The sequence below is a fragment of the Eleginops maclovinus genome, chromosome 3, assembly GCF_036324505.1.
Source record: "Eleginops maclovinus isolate JMC-PN-2008 ecotype Puerto Natales chromosome 3, JC_Emac_rtc_rv5, whole genome shotgun sequence".
In the NCBI taxonomy this organism is placed as follows: Eukaryota; Metazoa; Chordata; class Actinopteri; order Perciformes; family Eleginopidae; genus Eleginops; species Eleginops maclovinus.
In genome coordinates, this window is record NC_086351.1 from 18,984,423 (window position 1) to 19,005,290 (window position 20,868).

At 42.6% G+C, this 20,868-nt stretch overlaps 2 protein-coding genes across 3 annotated transcripts in view; one reads left to right on the top strand and one right to left on the bottom strand.

The window, feature by feature from the left end:
- Window positions 1–4,094: 4,094 nt before the first annotated feature.
- Window positions 4,095–8,249, bottom strand: LOC134861807 (prostaglandin reductase 3-like). The gene is made up of 2 exons (XM_063879289.1): window positions 7,634–8,249; window positions 4,095–5,349 (listed from the first exon to the last, which is right to left on the bottom strand). Exons 1-2 carry the CDS (start codon window positions 7,915–7,917, stop codon window positions 4,419–4,421), a joined length of 1,215 nt encoding a protein of 404 aa, XP_063735359.1. The 5' UTR covers window positions 7,918–8,249; the 3' UTR covers window positions 4,095–4,418.
- Window positions 7,358–20,868, top strand: part of LOC134861806 (teashirt homolog 1-like) — a 36,014-nt gene continuing 22,503 nt past the window's right edge. The window contains exons 1-2 of one of the 2 annotated variants that reach the window (XM_063879288.1): window positions 7,358–7,487; window positions 9,407–9,960. In XM_063879288.1, coding sequence (XP_063735358.1) covers window positions 9,921–9,960 — 40 coding nt within the window. In that variant the 5' untranslated portion in view covers window positions 7,358–7,487; window positions 9,407–9,920. Of the gene's footprint in view, window positions 7,488–8,366; window positions 9,205–9,406; window positions 9,961–20,868 lie in introns of those variants that run through there. The other variant, XM_063879287.1, reaches the window with a different exon arrangement.

Here is a 20,868-nt window from a genome sequence, read left to right on the forward strand (position 1 = left end):
GCAGATCACACCGATAATTGTATTTCATAACTGTCAGTTGTGCGAAGGCTGCCAGTGTGCCCAGGAGCTATTTGTGTCTCACTATGTCCTCCACACACCTCCCCCCCCCACCATCACCCAGGGATGTGCTTACTGTCTCCGGCCCTGAATTACTCAATCAGGAGGACACATTTACGGATGACACCTTTATTACAATTAATCAGGGGAACTTGATTAAGAAAGTTATTCCTCCCCTTCATTGAGACTTACACAAGTGGCTCTGCTTGCATATTGTAATTTATGTCCCACTGAGCTCTCGCGCCACTGATAGACAGAGAAGCCGACAGATTGCCAGCCATACTGAGACACATGTGGACGTGTGTGTGCGTGCGAAAACAACACACACATCCAGACACACATGCACGGCCACAAACAAACACATTCCCCTATCATTCTGTCATGCACATCTCAGGTTTCGCAAATAGTTTAATAAATGACTTTAATTGGCTGTAGAGATGTGCTGGCTAAAGGAGGTTTGAATATTCCATTTCCCTTTCTTCTTGTCTTCTTTCTTTCACTCTTTAACTAACACACACACACACACACACACACACACACACACACACACACACACACACTGAATGAAGCCATCTCTTTACCTTTACTCACAGTTCCTGGGTCTGCTGTGGCTAATTAGTCGAGTGGGGTTTTAGGTTTGGTAATTAGGCGGGAGGTAGGAGTGACGGCGGCTTGGGGAGTTGGGGAGTTGAAGGGGGTCTGACTGACTTTACACGGAGAGAAACTGGACTGTCTGGATCCTGGCAGCACCAAGCAGTCAGCCAATGTCCCTTAGGCGCCTGGAGGTAGACTACTATTGCACAATGTGAGGGTGATGTCTCTGTTATGTGCCACATGTTTCCGGTGATGGGAAACTGTGGGAAAAAAGAGGGTTCAGTGCGAAAAAAAACAAGAGAGACATTTGAGAATTTCATTACAATGAATTTGCAATAAAAAAAACAGCTCAGAAAATTGAGTGGAGGCTACAAAATGTTGTGATTTCGAGAGGTTGTAGGATGTCTATAGCCTATACTGAGCAATGTCCCTTCTGGCCAGTGACAATTATGGCATAAATGCTAAACGTAGTATAACTGTTACTCTTCATATGCATTTATTCAAGGATCCTGATATTTATCATCAATGCTAAGGTACAACATTTATGCACATCTTTTAGAACTCATGGCACGTCTGTGTCACCAATAAGGCATATGATATTGTTTCATGTCAATAAAAGGGCCCTGAATAGAATCAAAATCATATCGTGGCAGACCTTGTGATATCCGAAATTATCGTATTGTTGTACAATCTATTTCATATTATAATTTAAAGATGCATAACTTAAACCACAAAGAGTAACACATAGAAACCCTAACCCTTACCCTCACTGGGCAAAGTCATCTATACAGCAGTACCTATTTATAGTCTCAAAGTAGCCAGAATAAGCTACTGGTATAATGGGACTATACTAATCCAATTAGTACTGAAGTAGCAAAACCCTATGTGTCGAAAATAACATTTAACGGTAATCAAGGTTGTGATTTGATTCTTATGAATCAAACACCGCTGCATCAAACCATCACTAGTTCATATACATTACATTAAAGCAGAAAAAAAGAGTTACACATAATATCAAAACCAACACATCCATCATTTTTCTTAACTTCGTATTACCTTTTTACTCATACACTCACAGGTTAAAAATGAACACTTACTTTACCCTCCATTTCTTCCACTTACAGACAAATTTAAATTAAACTGCTGTGTTGATGACCCTTTATGAGGAGAGGTACTTATGTAACCCTTGACTAAAATAAAACAGACACTTAGCATAATTCCTCAAATGTTCCCAAAGTTTCTCCATCACACAAAAGAAGTCTATGAACGCTACTGTATCTTTAATGTCTTGTTTACGCTTCACATTTCCACGTTGCTTCAATACGTTGCCAGTTAGCAGCCTCCACCTGCAACACAATCCAATTAAATAAAGAGTGTTGTCTCTCCAGGTTCCTGTGTTCTCTAATTGGGGCTGTGACTGCTCACTAATCAGCGGAGGTACAGGTAGGCCCTGGAGGACGCCCAGACGAGGCCTCTCCTGTTAATTGAAGAGATGCTAAACCTGGCCTCCTTCTCGCCGTGCAAACATGGATGCACACGGCGCTCGAGCAACTTCATCTAAACACACACGTGCATCGTCACCTCTCTCACCTTGCGTGTACGAGCTTGCTTTCGCATCATAACGCCTGACCAAACAGCGGTGCTGCAGAGGTGATGGCAATAATTTAACAATTAGTTGCTGTTGATATGGACTTAATGCATTTCACAGTGTTAGTTTAATCTCTTCTGTATGTAATGCTATTAATTTAATTCTGGCTAAAGGTGTGTGGGTGTGTGCATGATGTAGCTTTAGTAAAGACAAAGAAAGCCTAATTTACAATAGAAACGTGACCTCTTGGTAGAAACAAAACCCAGTGTATCAGGGCCAGGCCTAGGGGAAAATATTTTAGGAGGAACATTTTTTATTCTTTGATTTTGCATTTCCAGACTAAAGTCAAAATGTTGAATTATGTTGAACTATCAGTAAATGCACTAAAGCCAGCAGTTTGATTCATTTTCAAATGCTCAAACAGCTTGCTATTTGGGGTTTATTCTTGACATTTTGACTGATGCCTGCCACAAAAAAAGGACATTTCTACTGTATTCTTAAAATGCAAAAAAGGAAAATGTCTTCCCTGGTTAAATTTGGTCTATGCCGGTTTATTCTCTGAATTGGGATGCATTGTCTAGAATTGAAAAAAAAAGGAAAAATATATTCTTCCCCCTCCCTTTCCTAATACTCCTCCATAGTGTATTGCTAGAAAATAACAGTATAAAATAAAACTAACATTTTTTTCTAAGAAGACATTTAGTTAACGAAAGCAGGCTTCTTTGAAAAGAAAACAAAATAAAAAATATTAAAAAGTTGAGGAAAAGTAATGTCTATAGGTTCAGAAATTCATTATTTTGTTGTACTGTATATGTGTTAAAGTAATCTATTTTATATCTACACCTAATTGAAAGAAAAAAAGAAAATATACATTTAAAAGTCCTCAAAACATCGGGAATCACTGCACGTAAATCTGAAAGTGACAGATGTCTGTTCAAAGACCATCCGAGTTTTTCTGGACTCCTGCATTACGAATGTAAAACGGCATCAGCCTGGTGTGTTTCTGATTTCCTACGCCGTCCCGTGAAGGAGCAGCTTTGCATGCTGGGGTCACACCTGTAACGCATTTCACACTGGGTTATATTTTGAGTGGCCACCTGGATGAGGAAATAACATGTTCACAGTGAATGGACACTACAGCCATCCCTGCCAGGTAGGAACAGGTGTTTGTTTTACACCACATACTGCACATAAACACAGCACAGCCTGCTTTAACATACACTATTCTTGCTTTTTAAGGGAACCTTAGACACCTATTGTACTCTTAAAGTTGCAAAAACACTTATCTTCCAAGTGTTATCTTTTCACAATGAGTGAAGGTCTTTGAGTTCATGTAGGAATGATCTGCCATGTGACTAAACTTACTAACATCTGTTGTGCTGCTTTGTTTCTTGTTTCGAAAACAAAATTAAATACAAAAAATGGAAAAATATGTCAAAGGGCATTCCACAATACATTCACTATATGTGTTTTTTTTCACTTGCAGTGGGAAAAAAGTAATGGCATTTTCAAGTCCAACTCCTGGTTTATCTGGACTAATTTTTTTTATATTATGTGCAGCTTCGGGGCATGTGAATGAAAAGATTGATTGTGCGAATGCCGTTTCTGTCAGCCACAAACAGGCGATGAAATACCAAGCACACCTGGAGCAGCACTCACTTTTGACAAGCGCATACCATTGTAAGCCCCTATTAGAAAAACAATGAAGTCTATCATAAAACATTTATGGTAGATAAAGTACCTGAGAGTGAGTAAAAGCGAGCACATTATGGCAGCTGGTCTAAATTAATTTCAGAGGTGGACTTGAACCAGAAGGTGGGCTCAGAAGATTGAGAAATGCTTTAAAAAATGAGGCTACCTTTTCAGATTTTTTATCAGAATAATTATACAATATGATCATCAGTTATCAGTATGAGTTATCAGTTAAAATGTTTGTTTAATACCGTAATCAGGTTCAAATACTGCATAAAAATCTTTCAAAACAATGATTGCAGAAAATAAAGTTGCTATTTTTTTTGGTGAAAGCATTTTGTAGATTTATATATAGCAATCATATAACAAAAATAAATATAATATTCTCTATTGAACACAAATAAAGCCCTACATTTTCCCGCTTTTTTACTTCAACAATCGTTTTCTTTCAAGTATAATTTTTTAGTACATGAATGATTAGTTTTAATCATAGCTTGCTATTGCTAACAGGGGGTGGTACCACTTCTACCACAACCTTGCCCAGGTTTTTCCCTGCATACATGTAGTCCACGGCTCGGAACACTGACTCCAACCCTGCGAACCTCCCCTCCTCTGACATATCCCCACAATCCACCTCACACACCAGCTTCCCTTTGGCAAACATCTGCATCATGCTTCCCAGAGCCTCTTTGTAATCGCTGAGGAAGTGGGGCAGGAAGAAACCTCGAATGCTGGCCGACTTCTGGAGCAGCTTGACCGGAAGCGTTCCCCCTCTGAAGTGCGGGATCCCTGATGCCGTCTGGTACCCCGAGATGAAGCCGATCACTATAAGCCTGCCCTTGGTTGCCAAACTGTTCACTGCCAGTTCTAAGACGCTGCCTCCAACGGACTCGTACACCACATCTACGCCTTGTGGGTACTCTTTCCTCAGCGTCTTCGCCAGGTCTTCTTGGGTGTAGTTGATCGGACGGTCGCAGCCGATGGACTTCAGGAAGCCGGCTTTCTCGTTGGATGAACACGTCCCGATCACGTGGCAACCAGCCTGCTTGGCAAACTGCACGGCGAACTGTCCGGTTCCTCCTGCAGCCGCTGTGACTAGAACCGTCTCACCTTTGGTTAGGTCACCAAGGCGTTTCAGGGCGATGTAGGCCGTGGCACCGCTGACCAGCAGGGTGAGGAACTCTGGCTTCACCGCAGGGACGGGGACACTCTCCTTGGCTGGCACCACTGTGTACTCTGCAAAGGCACCGCTGCCGAAGTAGGCCACGGTGTCCCCGACGGTGTAACTGGAGCTGGCGCTAAGGCCAAGGCCAACCACCTCACCGATACCCTCGAAACCGGCATCGAAGGGGGGCTTTACCGAGGGGTCATAACGGCCTGCTGAGTAATTAATATCAGAGGCGTTCACTCCAGCATAACTGAAAAAGAGAGAAAAAAACATTATTATGAAATGTGAGAGAAATAAAACAAATACATGATGAAGTTGTGAACGATAGGCATACATTCACAAAACAAAAGCTTTCTCTGGTCATTAGTGCGAGCGCATTTTCCCAGATTACTGTCTGAAGGTCAAGATTTCAGCTTCCTTCTCCAGACATGTCTGCACGGGGCACAAACACTCTAGTTTGTTTTGGCAATGATTCAGTTTTCTCTAGAAGAGCACGGTCCTGCACTGACAGGGAGAGGCTTGTATCACAAAACACATTGCATGATGTCATGATTCATTGTCTTCAGAGACACCATCAACAAAACCACACTTCTTAGATAGTTGCTTTTTGCTTCTCGACTCAAAGATGGCCCTACTCATCTTACTTGTTGGGAACAAATAAGTGAGAAAGTGGTAAGGTATAAATAAATCATTTATGTCTTTTAGAGCGGGACGCATGCTGTGCCTCATTACTGTGCGTGTCACATGTGTACTTTGAGCTTTTAGATAATGCTTCTGTGGTTTTAAAGATGGGTCACGGTGATATAACAAAACACCTAGATTTGACTAGTTTACATCTATACAATTAGTTTCTTCACATGGAGATATCCTCAAAAGGTATACACAATTTGAAATTGTAAGAGATTAAAACTGCTGAAATGGTGGCAATGTTCCCACCAACCTTTGAATAAATCTAAGAGCAACAAGATGGCAAATTACATTATGTACAGGTAACTTAAACACACCAACACTTGTTACAGTAACATTTTAATAACATTATTGCTGTTATTGATGCACATATGCTAAATTCTGAAAGAAAACAAAAGACAATATTAACATTTCAAGGCCTAAACGTTCTATTCATAGCAAAATTGACAACTAAATGGATGCAAATGTATCATTTGGACTGCACTCTTTATCAAAAAAAGTAACAGAGAATGTAGAATTATGACACTCCACTTTGAATAACGTCATAAAAGCACATCATGCAGTTTGATGCTACCTCTGGCTTATACGCAGGGCATGTACTTGTATATATTTCTGAGACTACATACAAGTTGTACTCAAAAAGCGTACACAGAGGTGCAGAGCTGACGAGAATGGGGACTTCAGAAATTAATGTATATTTAAAAGACCTGCTTTGATGATATTATATAAAACACTTTAAAATAAAGTCAATTATTTGAATCTTGTACATGTAAATATATCTACCACTTTCACTGCAGTAATGATCCTTTCAAAATGATCTGTTTCTCACTCTGAAAGTTGTCGCTAAAGACTTCTCTTTGCAATTTTTAATTAGGAGCAGTTCTGAATTAGCACTAATCCAATAACAGAAATATTTATTTTCTGTTAATAAAAACCTCTTAACGGATCCGATTACTGTCTTCACATACACATACAGAAAACGTAACGGTCAAAGGTCTTCACTAATATCTGTCTTGTGAGTAAATAAGACTAAATCTGAATCTAAATCTTATAGGAAATGTTAATTGTATTGGCAGTGAATACCATAATAAACCCTGAGGTGCATTTATGTAAGGCTAGAATAAAATTCAAAATCAGATCAGGCATACATAAAATAGTAGTAAATCAAAATTAGGGTTAGATATTACCTCCAGCTGGAATCAGAAATCCTGCTTTTTGAATTAATTCATGCCTTTTTCCACCTTAAGCGTACTTTAATACTATTTATCAATTATATACGATGATCATTCAGTGTGTTAGTGTGTCTGAAAGAAGCATTGATCCTGACTCCAGGTGGCTTTACTCTCCCCTAACGGTGAGTACACCGCTGCAGCTGCGAATGAGAGAAATTATGCTGCAATTCCCGCACCATGTAACACTGCATCCCCTTCTCCATCATTTCCATCTCCTGATGCCAGTCTGAGCCCCCCCTCCGTGACTTTCTGTTTGCAGTTTGGTGACGTAAAAAGACAGGAGGACAGAGAGAGAGGGAGAAAGAGAGGGAGAGGGAGGGAGTGAGGGAGGGAGAGATGCCGAGATGGATTGATAGACAAATGCAGAGAGGGCGGAACTTGGAATTACAGTACACCGCTTATTCCTCACGTATTTTGCCATCTTGTGATGATGATGATGATCGCAGGTGCCGGACATGGGTAAATCAAGGTAAGCTTTATACAACTTCTCAATAACATCCATGTGATAGATCGGCGTCACGTAATGATCCACTAATATACTCGCTTTGGGTCACTTATTGCTATTCCGAACGAGCAGGGGGAGGACAATCTGCCCCCCTAAAAAACACAACTTACCGATTTCTGACGAGCAACTCCGCGTCCCCAGGTGTCGGAATCGCGACGGTTTGCGTAGAAACGGCCTCTCTAAAATTATGATTTAGCTTGTTTACGACCAGCTTTTTCATGCTGCTCGGTATGGAGGATCCTTTAAAATCCATGAAGTGTGCGGAGTAGGACATATCTATGATGGAGCGCCGCGCCACGGGGTGAACTCCTGAAAGTGAGTCGGTGCCTCTGAGACCCAAGCCGGTTAGCGAAACAGCTGTTCTGCCGTTCCTAGCCAGCAGCATGGTGGACATGGCTCCGAAATGTGACAAAGTTCACGGACAACTAGATTTTAACAGCAGCAATAAACCCCACTGCCATTAGCCTGCGCTGTGGGCTGTTCCCCTCTCTGTGTGTTGCAGGCCGGGCCAAGCAAAGCGGTGCAAAACGCGGTTTGAGGACAAAAATTAATAACGCGATTCTTTGTAGCGTCAAGATTCAAAAACAATAATCACTAAATGCAGTATTTCGGATTAAATGGTTGCTCTGGTGCAGCACTGTAAGCAGCAGCAGCAGCAGCAGCAGCAGCACAGCATTGCCACAGACTTGTTGTCGGAGTCCCTCCCCTTCCCGGACACAACACTCACTTCCTAGTAAGGTGAAACAAATCAATCCTCGTATCCGAACATATCCTCAAACGTTTTCCTCCCACGAAACCAATTCTGCCGATATCTTTTTAAAGAATCCACAAATCTGCTAAATATTACGAGTTGTGCAATTTCGCTGCGGTTTATCATATATTATATTTTGCATTTTTTATTATATTTTTGGCGTTTGTTCCCACATACACCTGTAACCAAAGCGTGTGTCTTATCAGCAGCGTGTGTTCCTGCACGTTTCATTTAGATGCTACCATCTCGCTGTCAAACCCATGTAACTATTACTACAACATATTGGACCATTGAACCCTCGTCCCACCCCCTCGGTGGGATACGAACTCGTGCAGTGTCAGTGCCACGCTGTTGTAAAGCTAAAGATGACATTTAAGTTGTTAAACAGTCGCATTACTTGTTGTGGTTTGCGATCACATGTTCATAAGTTTTAGTGGTTGAGTTCCGAAAGATTCCTTCCCCTTTTGTCGGAGCTTTTAAAAGCAAATGGAGAAGGAAAGAGAGGGAGATGGGGGAAAACAAGACAATTAAAAAGATTGACAGGTAGGCTCCTCTGTCAGGGGTGACGCTTGTGGAGAGGGGAGGAGTAAAAATGTAGCAGGAAAAGCCACTCGATGCGTCTGTCTATCAGTTGAGACTGTCTGAAACAGCTTCTGGATCCACCGCGTTTCCATTTTTTCTCTTTTGGAAGACCTCGGATCAGACTCTTGGAGTTTTTCCCCCCTCTCTTATTATATGTGTTGCTTTTTGTAAAGACACACATTGTAGTCCATGTCGACCTGATCTGTTGTTGGCGAAGCTTTGGATGCGTCTTGTTTGTTGCCCCTCTCTCTCAAGTCCTCTCCACCGCATCAGCCAAAAAAAAAAAACCCGTCCAAGATGCGATGAGATGAGCGGTGGGAATTATTTCCGCTACTGTTAAAAAAAACGGTGAGTAAGACAGAATTCCACATTGTGCCATTTATTTTTGTTTCAATGGGAGAAAAGGGGGAATGAGGGGAGGGAGGAAAAAGTGTCCGCCGGACTAGGGAGGCTGGATCCGGGCTGAGGTGGCGTGGTGGTGACGGGACTGACATTAACCCATCTAATGCCTGTCTGTCTATTTTCTCCTCTCCCCCTTTCTGTCTTGCAGGTCTCTGGCTCGATAAGACAAGGAAACACGAGGATACATTACTTATCAGAGCTTTGCGCTGCGCTCACACGGGACTTATTTGTTTTGCTACCGCCAGAGTTTATTTATTTTTTAGTTGCGTGAAAAAGGCGCAGCAAAGTATCGCCCCCTTCTAAACAACACTGGAGATTAGTCATTTTTCCAGGGGGGAGTGAGCAGAAAACTTGGGGTTTTAGGGTCTCACTACTGCAGCTGTTTTTTAAAAAATGTTCTTGCCATGAGAGACATGAAGGAAGATGATCTTTGATGGACATGAAGGTGTCAGGAGCTGGCCGAACCCCTTCGTAATTTGTGTGCTTACAGTCCGAGACAACACAGCTTTTATTTCCAAAAAAGAGCAAACATTTTGAGAAGAAGAAGTCAACCCAGAGATCAGATCCTCTACCCCTGAAAAACGGGATGCTTTTCCAGAACTGACTGACTTGATTTGCTTGTAATTCCTGCATGAGAAGCACCGTGGAAAGTGACGGTCACTATGCCGAGGAGAAAGCAGCAAGAGCCGCGGCGAGCAGCAGGTATACCCCGCCTTTCATTTCTTCTCATCACAGTTACCAACTAGTTTTCATTTACAAGTGTCAAATGAAACTGATTTATTTTACAGCTGTTTAAATGTGTTGTGTTATTAACACGTAGCGCAACTCAACCCCTGACCAACAGCTGTGTTTAAAATGTGTCTTTACTGCGCAAATATGTGCCACTTTGAGATGATTGTTTTATCCTTTTTTACCGTAAAAGTTCTCTTAAGAATGATGAGATACACTAAATGGCATGTTATGGGGATAAAAGGCAGCTATGAGGTTCAAGAGTGAGTAATGATGAATAATTGACTGGGAAAGAAGGGGGAGAAAATCTGGTGAGAGCCGGTTTTTTTCCTTCCCTTTCTTTCAGTTTTATTAGAGGATTGCCATCCTTGATTTGATGCGTGATTGATCGCCTGTCATGTGGCAGTCTTTGATCTATTCATCCCTGATAAACATCAATAAATCCTTCCATGAAGACAACCATGGCTCTGGTAAGGTTTAGCCACTCGTACACACAACCCCTTCTGTTGTCTCAACGCGAAACTATAAAGCGTAAAAAGTTAGCGAATTTTGATGCTAAATCAGCTTTTTTTTATTTCAGGGATGGAACTCAAAAGCAGATGAAAGGGTGGTGTGTTCAGTAGATCACAGGAAAAATCAACCCTAACACTTTTTTTCATCTGCTTTTTTCTCTTCATAGAGATACATGTTGTTCCCATCCAAATTCAGCCCACATTCACTGTAAGAATCAGCCCAGTAATGAAATCAATATCCATTGCTGGAGGGGAGTTTGCAATGTGACCAACTGATAAAACCAGGTCTTGGCAGACGACCGACAAGGTTGACTTCTAGTGGTTTGGATTTGGACTCCCTCCTTTTTCCCCTCTCGTCTCCCCCTGCAGCCTTTAAACAAATGTAAATGAGTGACAGGGGTTTCTACCTCTGTGCTAATGAGGCCGAGCCTTTGAAGTTAGGCATTAACAACTGGAGTGAACAAAAGACAGTTACAGAATTTTAAAGAGATTTTGAAATATGAGGTGCAAAGCGGGTCGAACAGGAGGGCCAGCCATCGAAGACTTTGAACTCAGCAGGTTTTATCATTTTAAGCAGTGAGCTGGTGGTGGTGGTGAGGATGAGGAGGAGGATGAGACGAGAGTGTAGGATGGAGAGCATTCAACCAGTGCTCGCTGTCGACTGCTTTCTTTTTAACTTGCCTTTATAGCAAACCACCCTTTCACATGATTTCAGGTCTCTACTTTCAAGGAAATTCTTCATATTTAGAGATTTTAGTTTTCAAAATGTGCGTTGTCGGTTTGGCGAATTAGCCTCCAGGAAAAGGTTGTCCATTGTTTAGGTTTCTGCATGTAGATGGAGGCATGCAGACATGACATGGCTGTGACCTCTCCTTTACACTCAGCAAACACACACTCTTTTCTCACACACACATCATTGATCCATCACACTGTCCACTGAGTGCCATGCACATCATGGGGTGTAATGGTCAATCACAGCTTGGCAAATGGGATGTTTTCCATTCTTCCATGAACATGACAGTCGGTCAGATATAACACCCTGCACCCGATCCCAATAGCAACAAAAAAATGTACACACACATACACATACACATACACATACACATACACATACACATACACACACATACACACACTCACTGGGTTGCCTGGTGCTCCACTGGGAGCTGGTACTGACCTGTGGCTTCCTCTATGTGCTGCTGCTCTGAGAGGAAATTGTTCATGGTAAGATTGAATGGAAATCAGAGCTCAGACAATTAAAACAACAATAGCCGACTTGTCTCGACAGGTTTCTTTTTTATTTTCCCCTCGTACCTTTTTTGGTTGAATATAATATTTGTGACGCAATGTTTACTGTAGTCTGTCAATGCCAAATTTGCCCTGAAACACCCGAAATAGCGAAAGTCATAATTCTGAAATTCTTTGAGTTGTACACATTTTATTTATCCATATTGCAGGAAGCTTATTATGATATATGTTTCATGGTCTTGTAGCAACAAATACATTTTTTAGTTTTCCTTAATTTTTCAAATGTCATAAAAAATGCAAACATTTTTAAAGGAGAATTACTTACTGTTGGGCCACATTAATGCATTTATTCTATCAAACTATAATTATCTAAAAATGTTTACTACTTTTGAGGTGTGTGTGTGTGTGTGTGTGTGTGTGTGTGTGTGTGTGTGTGTGTGTGTGTGTGTGTGTGTGTGTGTGTGTGTGTGTGTGTGTGTGTGTGTGTGTGTGTGTGTGTGTGTGTGTGTGTGTGTGTGTGTGTGTGTGTGTGTCACATTTTTATACAGGCCACATGTATCTCTTATTACACTTACAATAATATACAATTACAATATGCAATTTAACTACTGAAATTCCCTACAGGGATTAATAAAGGTACGTCTTATCTGATCTTATATATTTTTATAGTTTTAATTTAAGAACCTCTGTTCAGAAACCCTACTAGTAAAAATAAGATGGTAAGAAACTTGTAAAACTGAGTGTGTAAATGTATATTCTTCTTCCCAGTGTGTATTTTATTATGCACGTCACTGTGTGTGTTAATACACTTGTAGCCTCACCTCATCATTAAATGACTCGATTTAAGGGTGGGGGTTGGGGGGGTGGGGTGCAGGAAGTAAGACAGGAGCAATAAAAAAGACATAACGGAGTGATGCCGTCTTTCATCCCAGGCAGGCTTAGATAGTCTTAGAGGAGGAAGAAGACGAGTAAGGAGGAGGAAGAGCAGATAAGATAGTCGCTCTTATTTCTGCGGAGCACGATGGTTAATTATAAGAAAGACCGTGTGAGTGTGTGTATGTGGGTATAGGGTGTGTGTGTGTATAGGGGGGGTTGAGGGTTAGGTTGCTTCCCGTTGGCTTCATTAGAGAGAGCCCTAATTATCTGTGGGGCTGATGGATTTGTGACAGGCCCTAACGATTAATGCTGACAAATTCAGTAAGGTGTCAAGTCCGCAGCTGCCTTGATGTAATCAAGTTGATATTATACAGTCCCCATAGCCCCTAGTGCAGCACCAACTCAATTTGCCTGTGCAGGTGACAAATGGACTTTGCTACCTGACTAATCACGTCAGGAGACAATGCCAGTTAATGACCTCGGTGAGCCCCCCCCCCCCCCCCACACACACTTCCACATCCACCACTCTTATAACCTTGCATTAGGTGAGCCATACCAGCACCTTTCCCTTTTTTTTAATCTCACTTTGTTTTCATGTCAATCCCTTTTAATTCCCAAGCTAAATTTCAGTTTTAGAGAAGCGGCGTAATTTCTTAAAGTTTTCCCTTCAAAGTTTGGAATTGTTGCAAGATTTATTTTTTATATTAATGACACAGCTCAGGCATGTTTTAACCCCTTGATGTGTCAGCAATCCAAAGTAATCCCAGGCACCGTATTTCTTAAAAAAAAAAGTGAAGTTTTTACACTTTTGCAATGTGTTGCAGCCCTGCTAGTAAATCAGCAGCACATCATAACAGGGTCTCCTCGTACTTTTTGGCTGATGATCGTCCTCCCAACTCGGTGCTGTAGCCGCCTCCCTGAAGGCCTCCAGTTTATTTCCGAGCTGAAGAATCACTGTGCCCGGGGATTAATGATTTTGCATGCCCGGGGTGGCTAAGATTACACAGCAACCTTTGTGCTTTTACTTGACGGTTCTGTTATGTGATATTCTCCCCTCAAAATAATCAGCATGCTGAGATTTATGTGCCCACCCCCCTTACCCCCACCACCCCACCCTTCTGTCTACACCGACGTCCTGAGGAGTGTGTAGCCTCGAGGTGTGTTTTCTTCCCTCTTAATGTTGCCAGATCTGTTTGATAAAAAAACTAGATTTTCAGCAAAGGAACCAGTGTCTTCGCCCTCAAAGTTGGACCGGTTTATTACTTCCGATGGCTTTAAGGCTTTGCAGTTTCTGAGAAATAAGAACTTTATGTTAGAAGTCCGTGTGTGTGTGTGTGTGTTAGAGTTAGAGAAGAGGGGGGGTGAGACAGCGGCGAAGAGAGCGTGTGTGTGTTTGTAGCTTAGCACTGACCGGTGTTAGTTTTCCTGGAATGAATAACTTGAACGAGTGTAACGCTAACCACGCCATGTTAGTCATCCTCTTTAGCAGGGTCTTGCCTTCAGACACCCACCCCCCCTTGTTCCCCCAAGAGCACGAAAACAACCTCCACCAGTAGCGCCACATATTTCTCACTCCTGCCTGTCATATCTGCTCACTATTCCTGATCAAAGCAAGAGATATCAGACGGTGCAGGAACACATATTGATCCACACAACCTGTTTTACCCCTTCAGTCGTGCTGTATGTTTCCTGGGCATTCCCCTTTAGCACGCATGTGTGTGTTGGACTCGGCTAGAGGTTACGCTAATTGGAGCAGTGGTGTCGTTAGCAGGTGGCATCGATCGACCTCGTCGATAGCCACTTTTGCTCCTGCACCTCCTTCCCAAACTATTAGTTAAATTTACATCAGGGATTTCAGGCAGTCAAAGGTCAAACATCCTCAGCTCGCCCTTCTAATTCCTCAAGTCACCACAAGTGCCCCTGTGTTTTTGTGTGTGTGTGCAGTGTTAGTTTCTTAGCTACACGCATTAGCTATATCCCTGCAAATGCAATCCTTTTGCACAAATGTTTTACAGCTTCAAGACTAGCATGAAATGTTTTATTTAGTATTGATCATCAGTGAATAAGAAATATAATCAAATAGAAGGTATTAGCAAGCAGCATTTGTTTTCTCCTCACATAGATAAGGATATATTTCACACAATAGCAATAACACCCCTCCTTGTTTCTTTCTCTGTCTTTCTTTCTGATTCTTTCCGGGGCATTCTGAACAAAAAGCTGCCCTCAGGGCACACTGCTACCATCACCACCAGTGTGTTGCCCTCGCTACACACACACACACACACACACACACACACACACACACACACACACACACACACACACACACACACACACACACACACACACACACACACACACACACACACACACACACACACACACACACACTCTACACACCCCATCAACCGTAAACACAGACAGTCAGACTGAAACACACGCACCTACACCTAATGCTTAAGTGCAGCCAGCATGTCTCTGTGGGAGGTCATAATGGAGGTGGCTTAGTATGATGGGAAATCATATCATTAAAGCAGCCAGATGTGCTTTGTTGCCTGCCTTGCAGCACGTTAAAACAGCATCAAGTCATGGGATCCAATAAAAAAATCCAAGTCTGAGAAAATCAAGTCTGAAACAGATAGAGAGCAGCCCTCTGGGACTGGGCTGACAAGCAGTCTTACTCCTGACTGCCATAGAAAAACAATTTCCCCCAAATAAAGAATATTTGTTCTCATTTTTCAGTGTTACAGCAGCATGACAAACTGGCTTTTTTAACTTTCGTGAAATCCAGATTGGACTCAAAGCTTTGACAAACGGCTTGGTGTAGCTGTTATCAGCTCGTTGTTAAGTGTGCTTAATTACTATGTAATATTTGTGTTGTGCTGAGTAATTACATTTTGTTAAGGCCCCACTTTAGGGGGTGTAAGGCTTTAGAGCTCATTAATGAAAAACTGTTCGTGTGTTTTTTTTTCTTCTTCTACCAAACATAATCTGAGACATGAGGAAGATAAGAGGGGAAGCGTTCAAGAGAAATAGTCATTCAAGATTTAAAGCAGAAAAATTGACATCTCAAATTTTCTTAAGTAAAGTATTACATTTGCCGAGGGTAAATTTGCTCTCTTGATCAGGGCCGTGCCTCCTCAAGAGGCTATGGGAGAGTCTGCTAGATCCAAATTTAACATGTTACTTGTATCAATAAAAGATGAGCAATTACAGAATATTTTGTCTAATAAGTATTTGAATTCCTCAGCGCAGGGAAAAAACATGTAGCTTACCCACTCATTACATCAGTTAGCAGGGGGAGTGAGAGGCAGCTCTTTGATGCCAACAAACAAACAAGACAAACGAGATGGGCCCACTACAGAAGAGCAAAAGCCCCATCCAGGGACACCCAACCCCTGAACACTCCCCGCTCTCCTCCGTCTCTTTTTTCCTCTCTACCTCTCCCTCGCTCCGACTCTTTCACGTACATCTCATCTCTCCTCTCATTTCCCGGCACTCCTTCTCCCTTCATTTCTCACTCTGGCACGTTTCTCTTCTCACATCCCCCTCTCTTTCTTGGGAGAAATACTTGTTTGCCACTCAAAACGCAAAGAAAAAGAAGAGTAAGGGAACAAGGAGAGGAAAGTGTGAATACAAAAAAAGAGTATGATTTTATTTTTCAAACTGTTCGCCTTTCTTTCTCTTGTTGGTTGTTCCTCATCAGACAAAGTTAGTTGGAGATCTTCAGGGAAATGAAAAGCTGTTAAGGAAGCAAATAAAGAAAGGAGATATGGAGCATTCATTTTTTTGCCAAATACTTGGTTTGTAAGTGCAGAGCGATAATGAAATAGTTCTGTTTTTCATGGAAGATAGGATGTTCGATAATGGCGGTGTGACCCAATGTTTAGTCCAACAGCAGCCTCAAAGAAGATGGTGTCAGTGGTCGGGGGTCTTTGTGGGCGGATGGATGGCAAGGTGGTGGGATGGTGTTGGAGGAAGCAGGGTGGTGGCGGGGGGGGGGCAGCTTTTAGGACGGGTATTAGAGCTGACAGATGAACGGGACGATGGACAAATTCTCCCGCAACAGCTGTGGCTGCCACCATTATCCTGACAGGTGTCAATTAAGAATTACTGCCCGGCCGGCCGAATGCCCCCCCCCCCCCCCCACAAACCCACACCCCCACAACCCCAACCACTCACGCACGCTCTATCTAACCCTCCCACCCTTATGTCCAGCTGTCGGCGTGCAAGTGGAATAACACTTTACCCTTGTCAGTGTTGTCACAGGCTTTTTACCCCCTTTGAACGGCGTTCAGCGATAGAAGGTGATCAATAGCCCGGCGTATTAAACGGTCATGGTGTCGGTTGGTTGATGGGTGGACAGATAGGGGTAGGGGTCCAGTTAAGTACATTTTTAGATGTTCAAACTCTCATCTATTGTTTTAATCTTACTCTCCAATCAGCTTACTAGACATTACCAAAAATGTGCGTCAATGCGTGCGTCAAGAAGTGATGATTTACCTTCCTTATAAGACCTTTCTATTAGATCCAACTTTTTTAAAATCCTCATTTCTAAAGGCTGCAGTATGCTATTTAACTCAATTCTACAGGTTATAAAACAACAGGTCATCGCATCTGTGTGTGGGTGCATTTGTACACACAGTGCATGGTGTGTTTACCTTATTCAAAAGCAGTGGCTGCAGAATAATCTAAAAATTCTGGTTGCCTTGATTCTTTGCTGCTTGGGTAACACAGAGCCGCTTTTATATCCTTATTGTAAAGTGGGGAGTTGGGGTCAATGAGTGAGAAAATGAACAGTTGCCATTGCCCATCCTGAAGGCTCCCTTCCAGTAAACCGGCTGCTAGCTGACAAACACATTGCAAAGTCGGAAGGGGAAAAAAATTCCAGTGTGTCCAGTGTTCTCAATTTTCCCAATTTTAAAGGATTTAAATCAGCGCAGTGGCATGAACTTTAATACCCCTTTAATTTAAATGCACTTTAATACCTCTTTAATTTAAATGTAAAAGAATCGTGTGTTTAAGCACCATGGAATTGGCCAAAGTATTAACATGTGTGTGTGTGTGTGTGTGTGTGTGTGTGTGTGTGTGTGTGTGTGTGTGTGTGTGTGTGTGTGTGTGTGTGTGTGTGTGTGTGTGTGTGTGTGTGTGTGTGTGTGTGTGTGTGTGTGTGTGTGTGTGTGTGTGTGTGTGTGTAATAATTTACCCTTACATGCACACATGTTCAATCAATTTTAAAGTTACTCTACGGTCATATGTGAGGCTGTTGACACTGTGTAGTTATAACTTGTTTTTTCTGTAATAAATGCAGTTTTCAGTGCCGGCGCAAAATAAACATGAGAAGCTTCAATCGGTAGGAAGAAGGAAGCGAAAACAGCAACGCGAAAATAAGCAACATGAGAGCGAGCGCAGAAGGCTCCCCAGGAATACACAGATGGATTTGCATGTTCACTTGGGAGTTACAGTTTTGGATTTCGCTTTATTTGCATATCTCTTGTTTTAAATAAGGCTACCCCTCGGAGTGAAATTCAGATTGTTTGTCAGAGCTTCATTCTGCATCACCTTTTTTTTTTTAAATACTTCTATCCCTTTTTCTCTATTTAATTCTTACTTCAGGCCTCTCTTCTGTCTCACACCGGCACTACACTGCTCCGAGCGATTATCAAACCTGAGAATATTTTCCATCCCCATGCAAATCACCCACCATGCTCTCTTATCGTTCCCTGCTTTTAACCCCCACCGCCCCACCCCAAACGGTTGTGTGTAATCAAAGTAAACGGCAGCTAAAGCTAAAAGGGAAACGCTCTTTGTGGAGATGGATGGAGGGATTAAATATTAACCGGATGCGGCTGACTTAAGGCAAGTGTTTTACATAGCTGCTCCCGCCGCGGATGCCGCACATTGATCCCCTCGCCCCAGCACCTTTACTTGTTTGGCTGCTTGCCGTTAATTTTTCACCATCATCTCACTGGCCAGGCCTTTTGAGAAGAGAGAGAGAGGGAGGCCGGTGAATGGCTCACCCACTGCCCCTCCCCTTATCATTCCCCATGCCTTTAACAGGGGGCAGGTGAGATGGATGATAGCAATTTGAAATTTTGTTTGTGCGTGTGATCATGGAGATTGTTTTTGGTATTACCATGGTGTAACAATTCCGGTGATTAATTGCGGCGAATGCTCGGCCAATGATTGGAGGAATTGGGGGTAAAACGGGAGGTTTTACTGCAGGTTCTTCACCTTCCTCTTGTGAATGTGGTGTTTATCGAGGCTGACCTTGGAGTCCCAACACTGCTGCCTTCTTACACACACACACACACACACACACACACACACACTACCCTGCTTGTCATATCACTCCCTTCATTTCCTCTTTCTTCCTTTGCGCTAGCTGTGATTAAAGGAGAAAATCAAACCAAAGTTTTGGGGGTCAAAAAAAGGAGACTAAACAAAACCAAAATGGCCACAGTGGCTGCACTATTCGAGGAGATGAACTTTAGTGGTGGGAATGCTTTTCCAGTGGCGCTGTGTGTTCTCAATGTGTTTGTTGTCTACATGTGTATAGCAATATCCTGTGGGTCACAGAGGCAGCTTGTTAACGGGGGGGGGGGGGGGCCTCATACCAATGGTGGTTTAACCCCCCTCCTCTAACCACACACACACACACACAGTTGTTGCAGTGCTGCTGTTGACAGCATTGTGAAGGCCTTCTGGCATTTATAAATGCAGTGTCGGTCCTGCAGCAGAGCTGTACCCTGCAGTCGTCCGACACGGCCACCGCTCATCACTCAGCTCTAATGATGCCTTGTTTTACCACCCCCCCCGATCCCCAACCCCCACCCTGGCGGGAGCGCACATCTAAAGGGGTCGAAGGCAGGTCGTGACCCCTAGGTGGCCAACGATTGTTTCACCTCTTCACTTGTTTTGGTTTGACGTCTCTTTCTCTCCCCTCTATGCCTGACATTATATTCCATTAAAGTTAAAAAAAGCCATGTACTTTTTCTATGCTAGAAATGTGATATTTATAATGATGCTTGGCATTAATTTGACACATTTCATGCCACCAAATTCCAAATGATTTCAGATTTAACCTGAGGTAAATGATACCAAAAGGCTCTAAGCCAGTATTCCCATAATTATATAAAACTAATAAGAAAAACACTACAAATATTGTCATCCAATCAGAGTGCTGCATCATTATTAAATACAGTACGCCTCAGACAACGCTGCACATTACAGTACACAATAAACGTGATGAAATATATCCATCTTAATTGGTCAACTTTTGATAAATAATACATTATGGTGAAAAAATATGTCCGACCCTTTGTCCTGTGTTTCTTGGATCCTCACCAACTTCCCCTTCCTTTTCCATGCTGTTTTCCTTTTTTTTTTCTTCTTTGCTCCCTGTGTCTTTCCGTGTGTCTCGCTCTTTTGCTCTCCTTTAGTCAAAGTAGCCCTGGTCCCCATAGCAACACATGGTGAACTCTTTACTCATTAGTGCGTATGCAGCACCGCTGAATGGCCTGGAATCCTGTTTCCTCATTCCTGTGATTTCATACCAACACATCCATGTCCTCATTGTTTTTGTTCCTTTCTACAGACCGGATTGAGGAATATATTCCTCAATCCGTGTGTGTGTGTGTGTGTGTGTGTGTGTGTGTGTGTGTGTGTGTGTGTGTGTGTGTGTGTGTATGTGTGTGTGTGTGTGTGTGTGTGTGTGTGTGTGTGTGTGTGTGTGTGTGTGTGTGTGTGATCACATGAAGATTGAGAGGCGACACTGGGAAATGTCCCTCCGTCACGCCTGACTCACGCTCAGCTTTTTTTTCGGCCGTTAAATCTCCAGAGCGCTGATAACAGGTCAGCCGTTGAGAGAGTAAAGAGAAGGAGGGGTGGAGAGAAAGAGAAAAAGGGAAGGGAAGGGTGAGGAAGAAAAAGAGCCAAGATATGATTAAGGAGAGAGAGTAAGAAAGTGTGCATGCAGAAAACAAAAATGGAAAGGGAGAGATTGGTCTTCTTTAATGCTGGCTCACCCGTTTGTGTGGGCGGCGCATGGAGTGGAGAGGTCAATGGGATGCCGTGATAGGCTAATCTGCCAGGAAGGGAGGGTTAGGGCAGGCCTCTCGGGAGCAGCTCATTGGCTACACTCATTGTGCCCTGTGTAACAAAATCTCATCGCGTCTTTGTTTTCATTTCTTTTATATCACCATTTGAAGATTGATAGTGCAGGTATTTGCTCCGAAATCTCTTT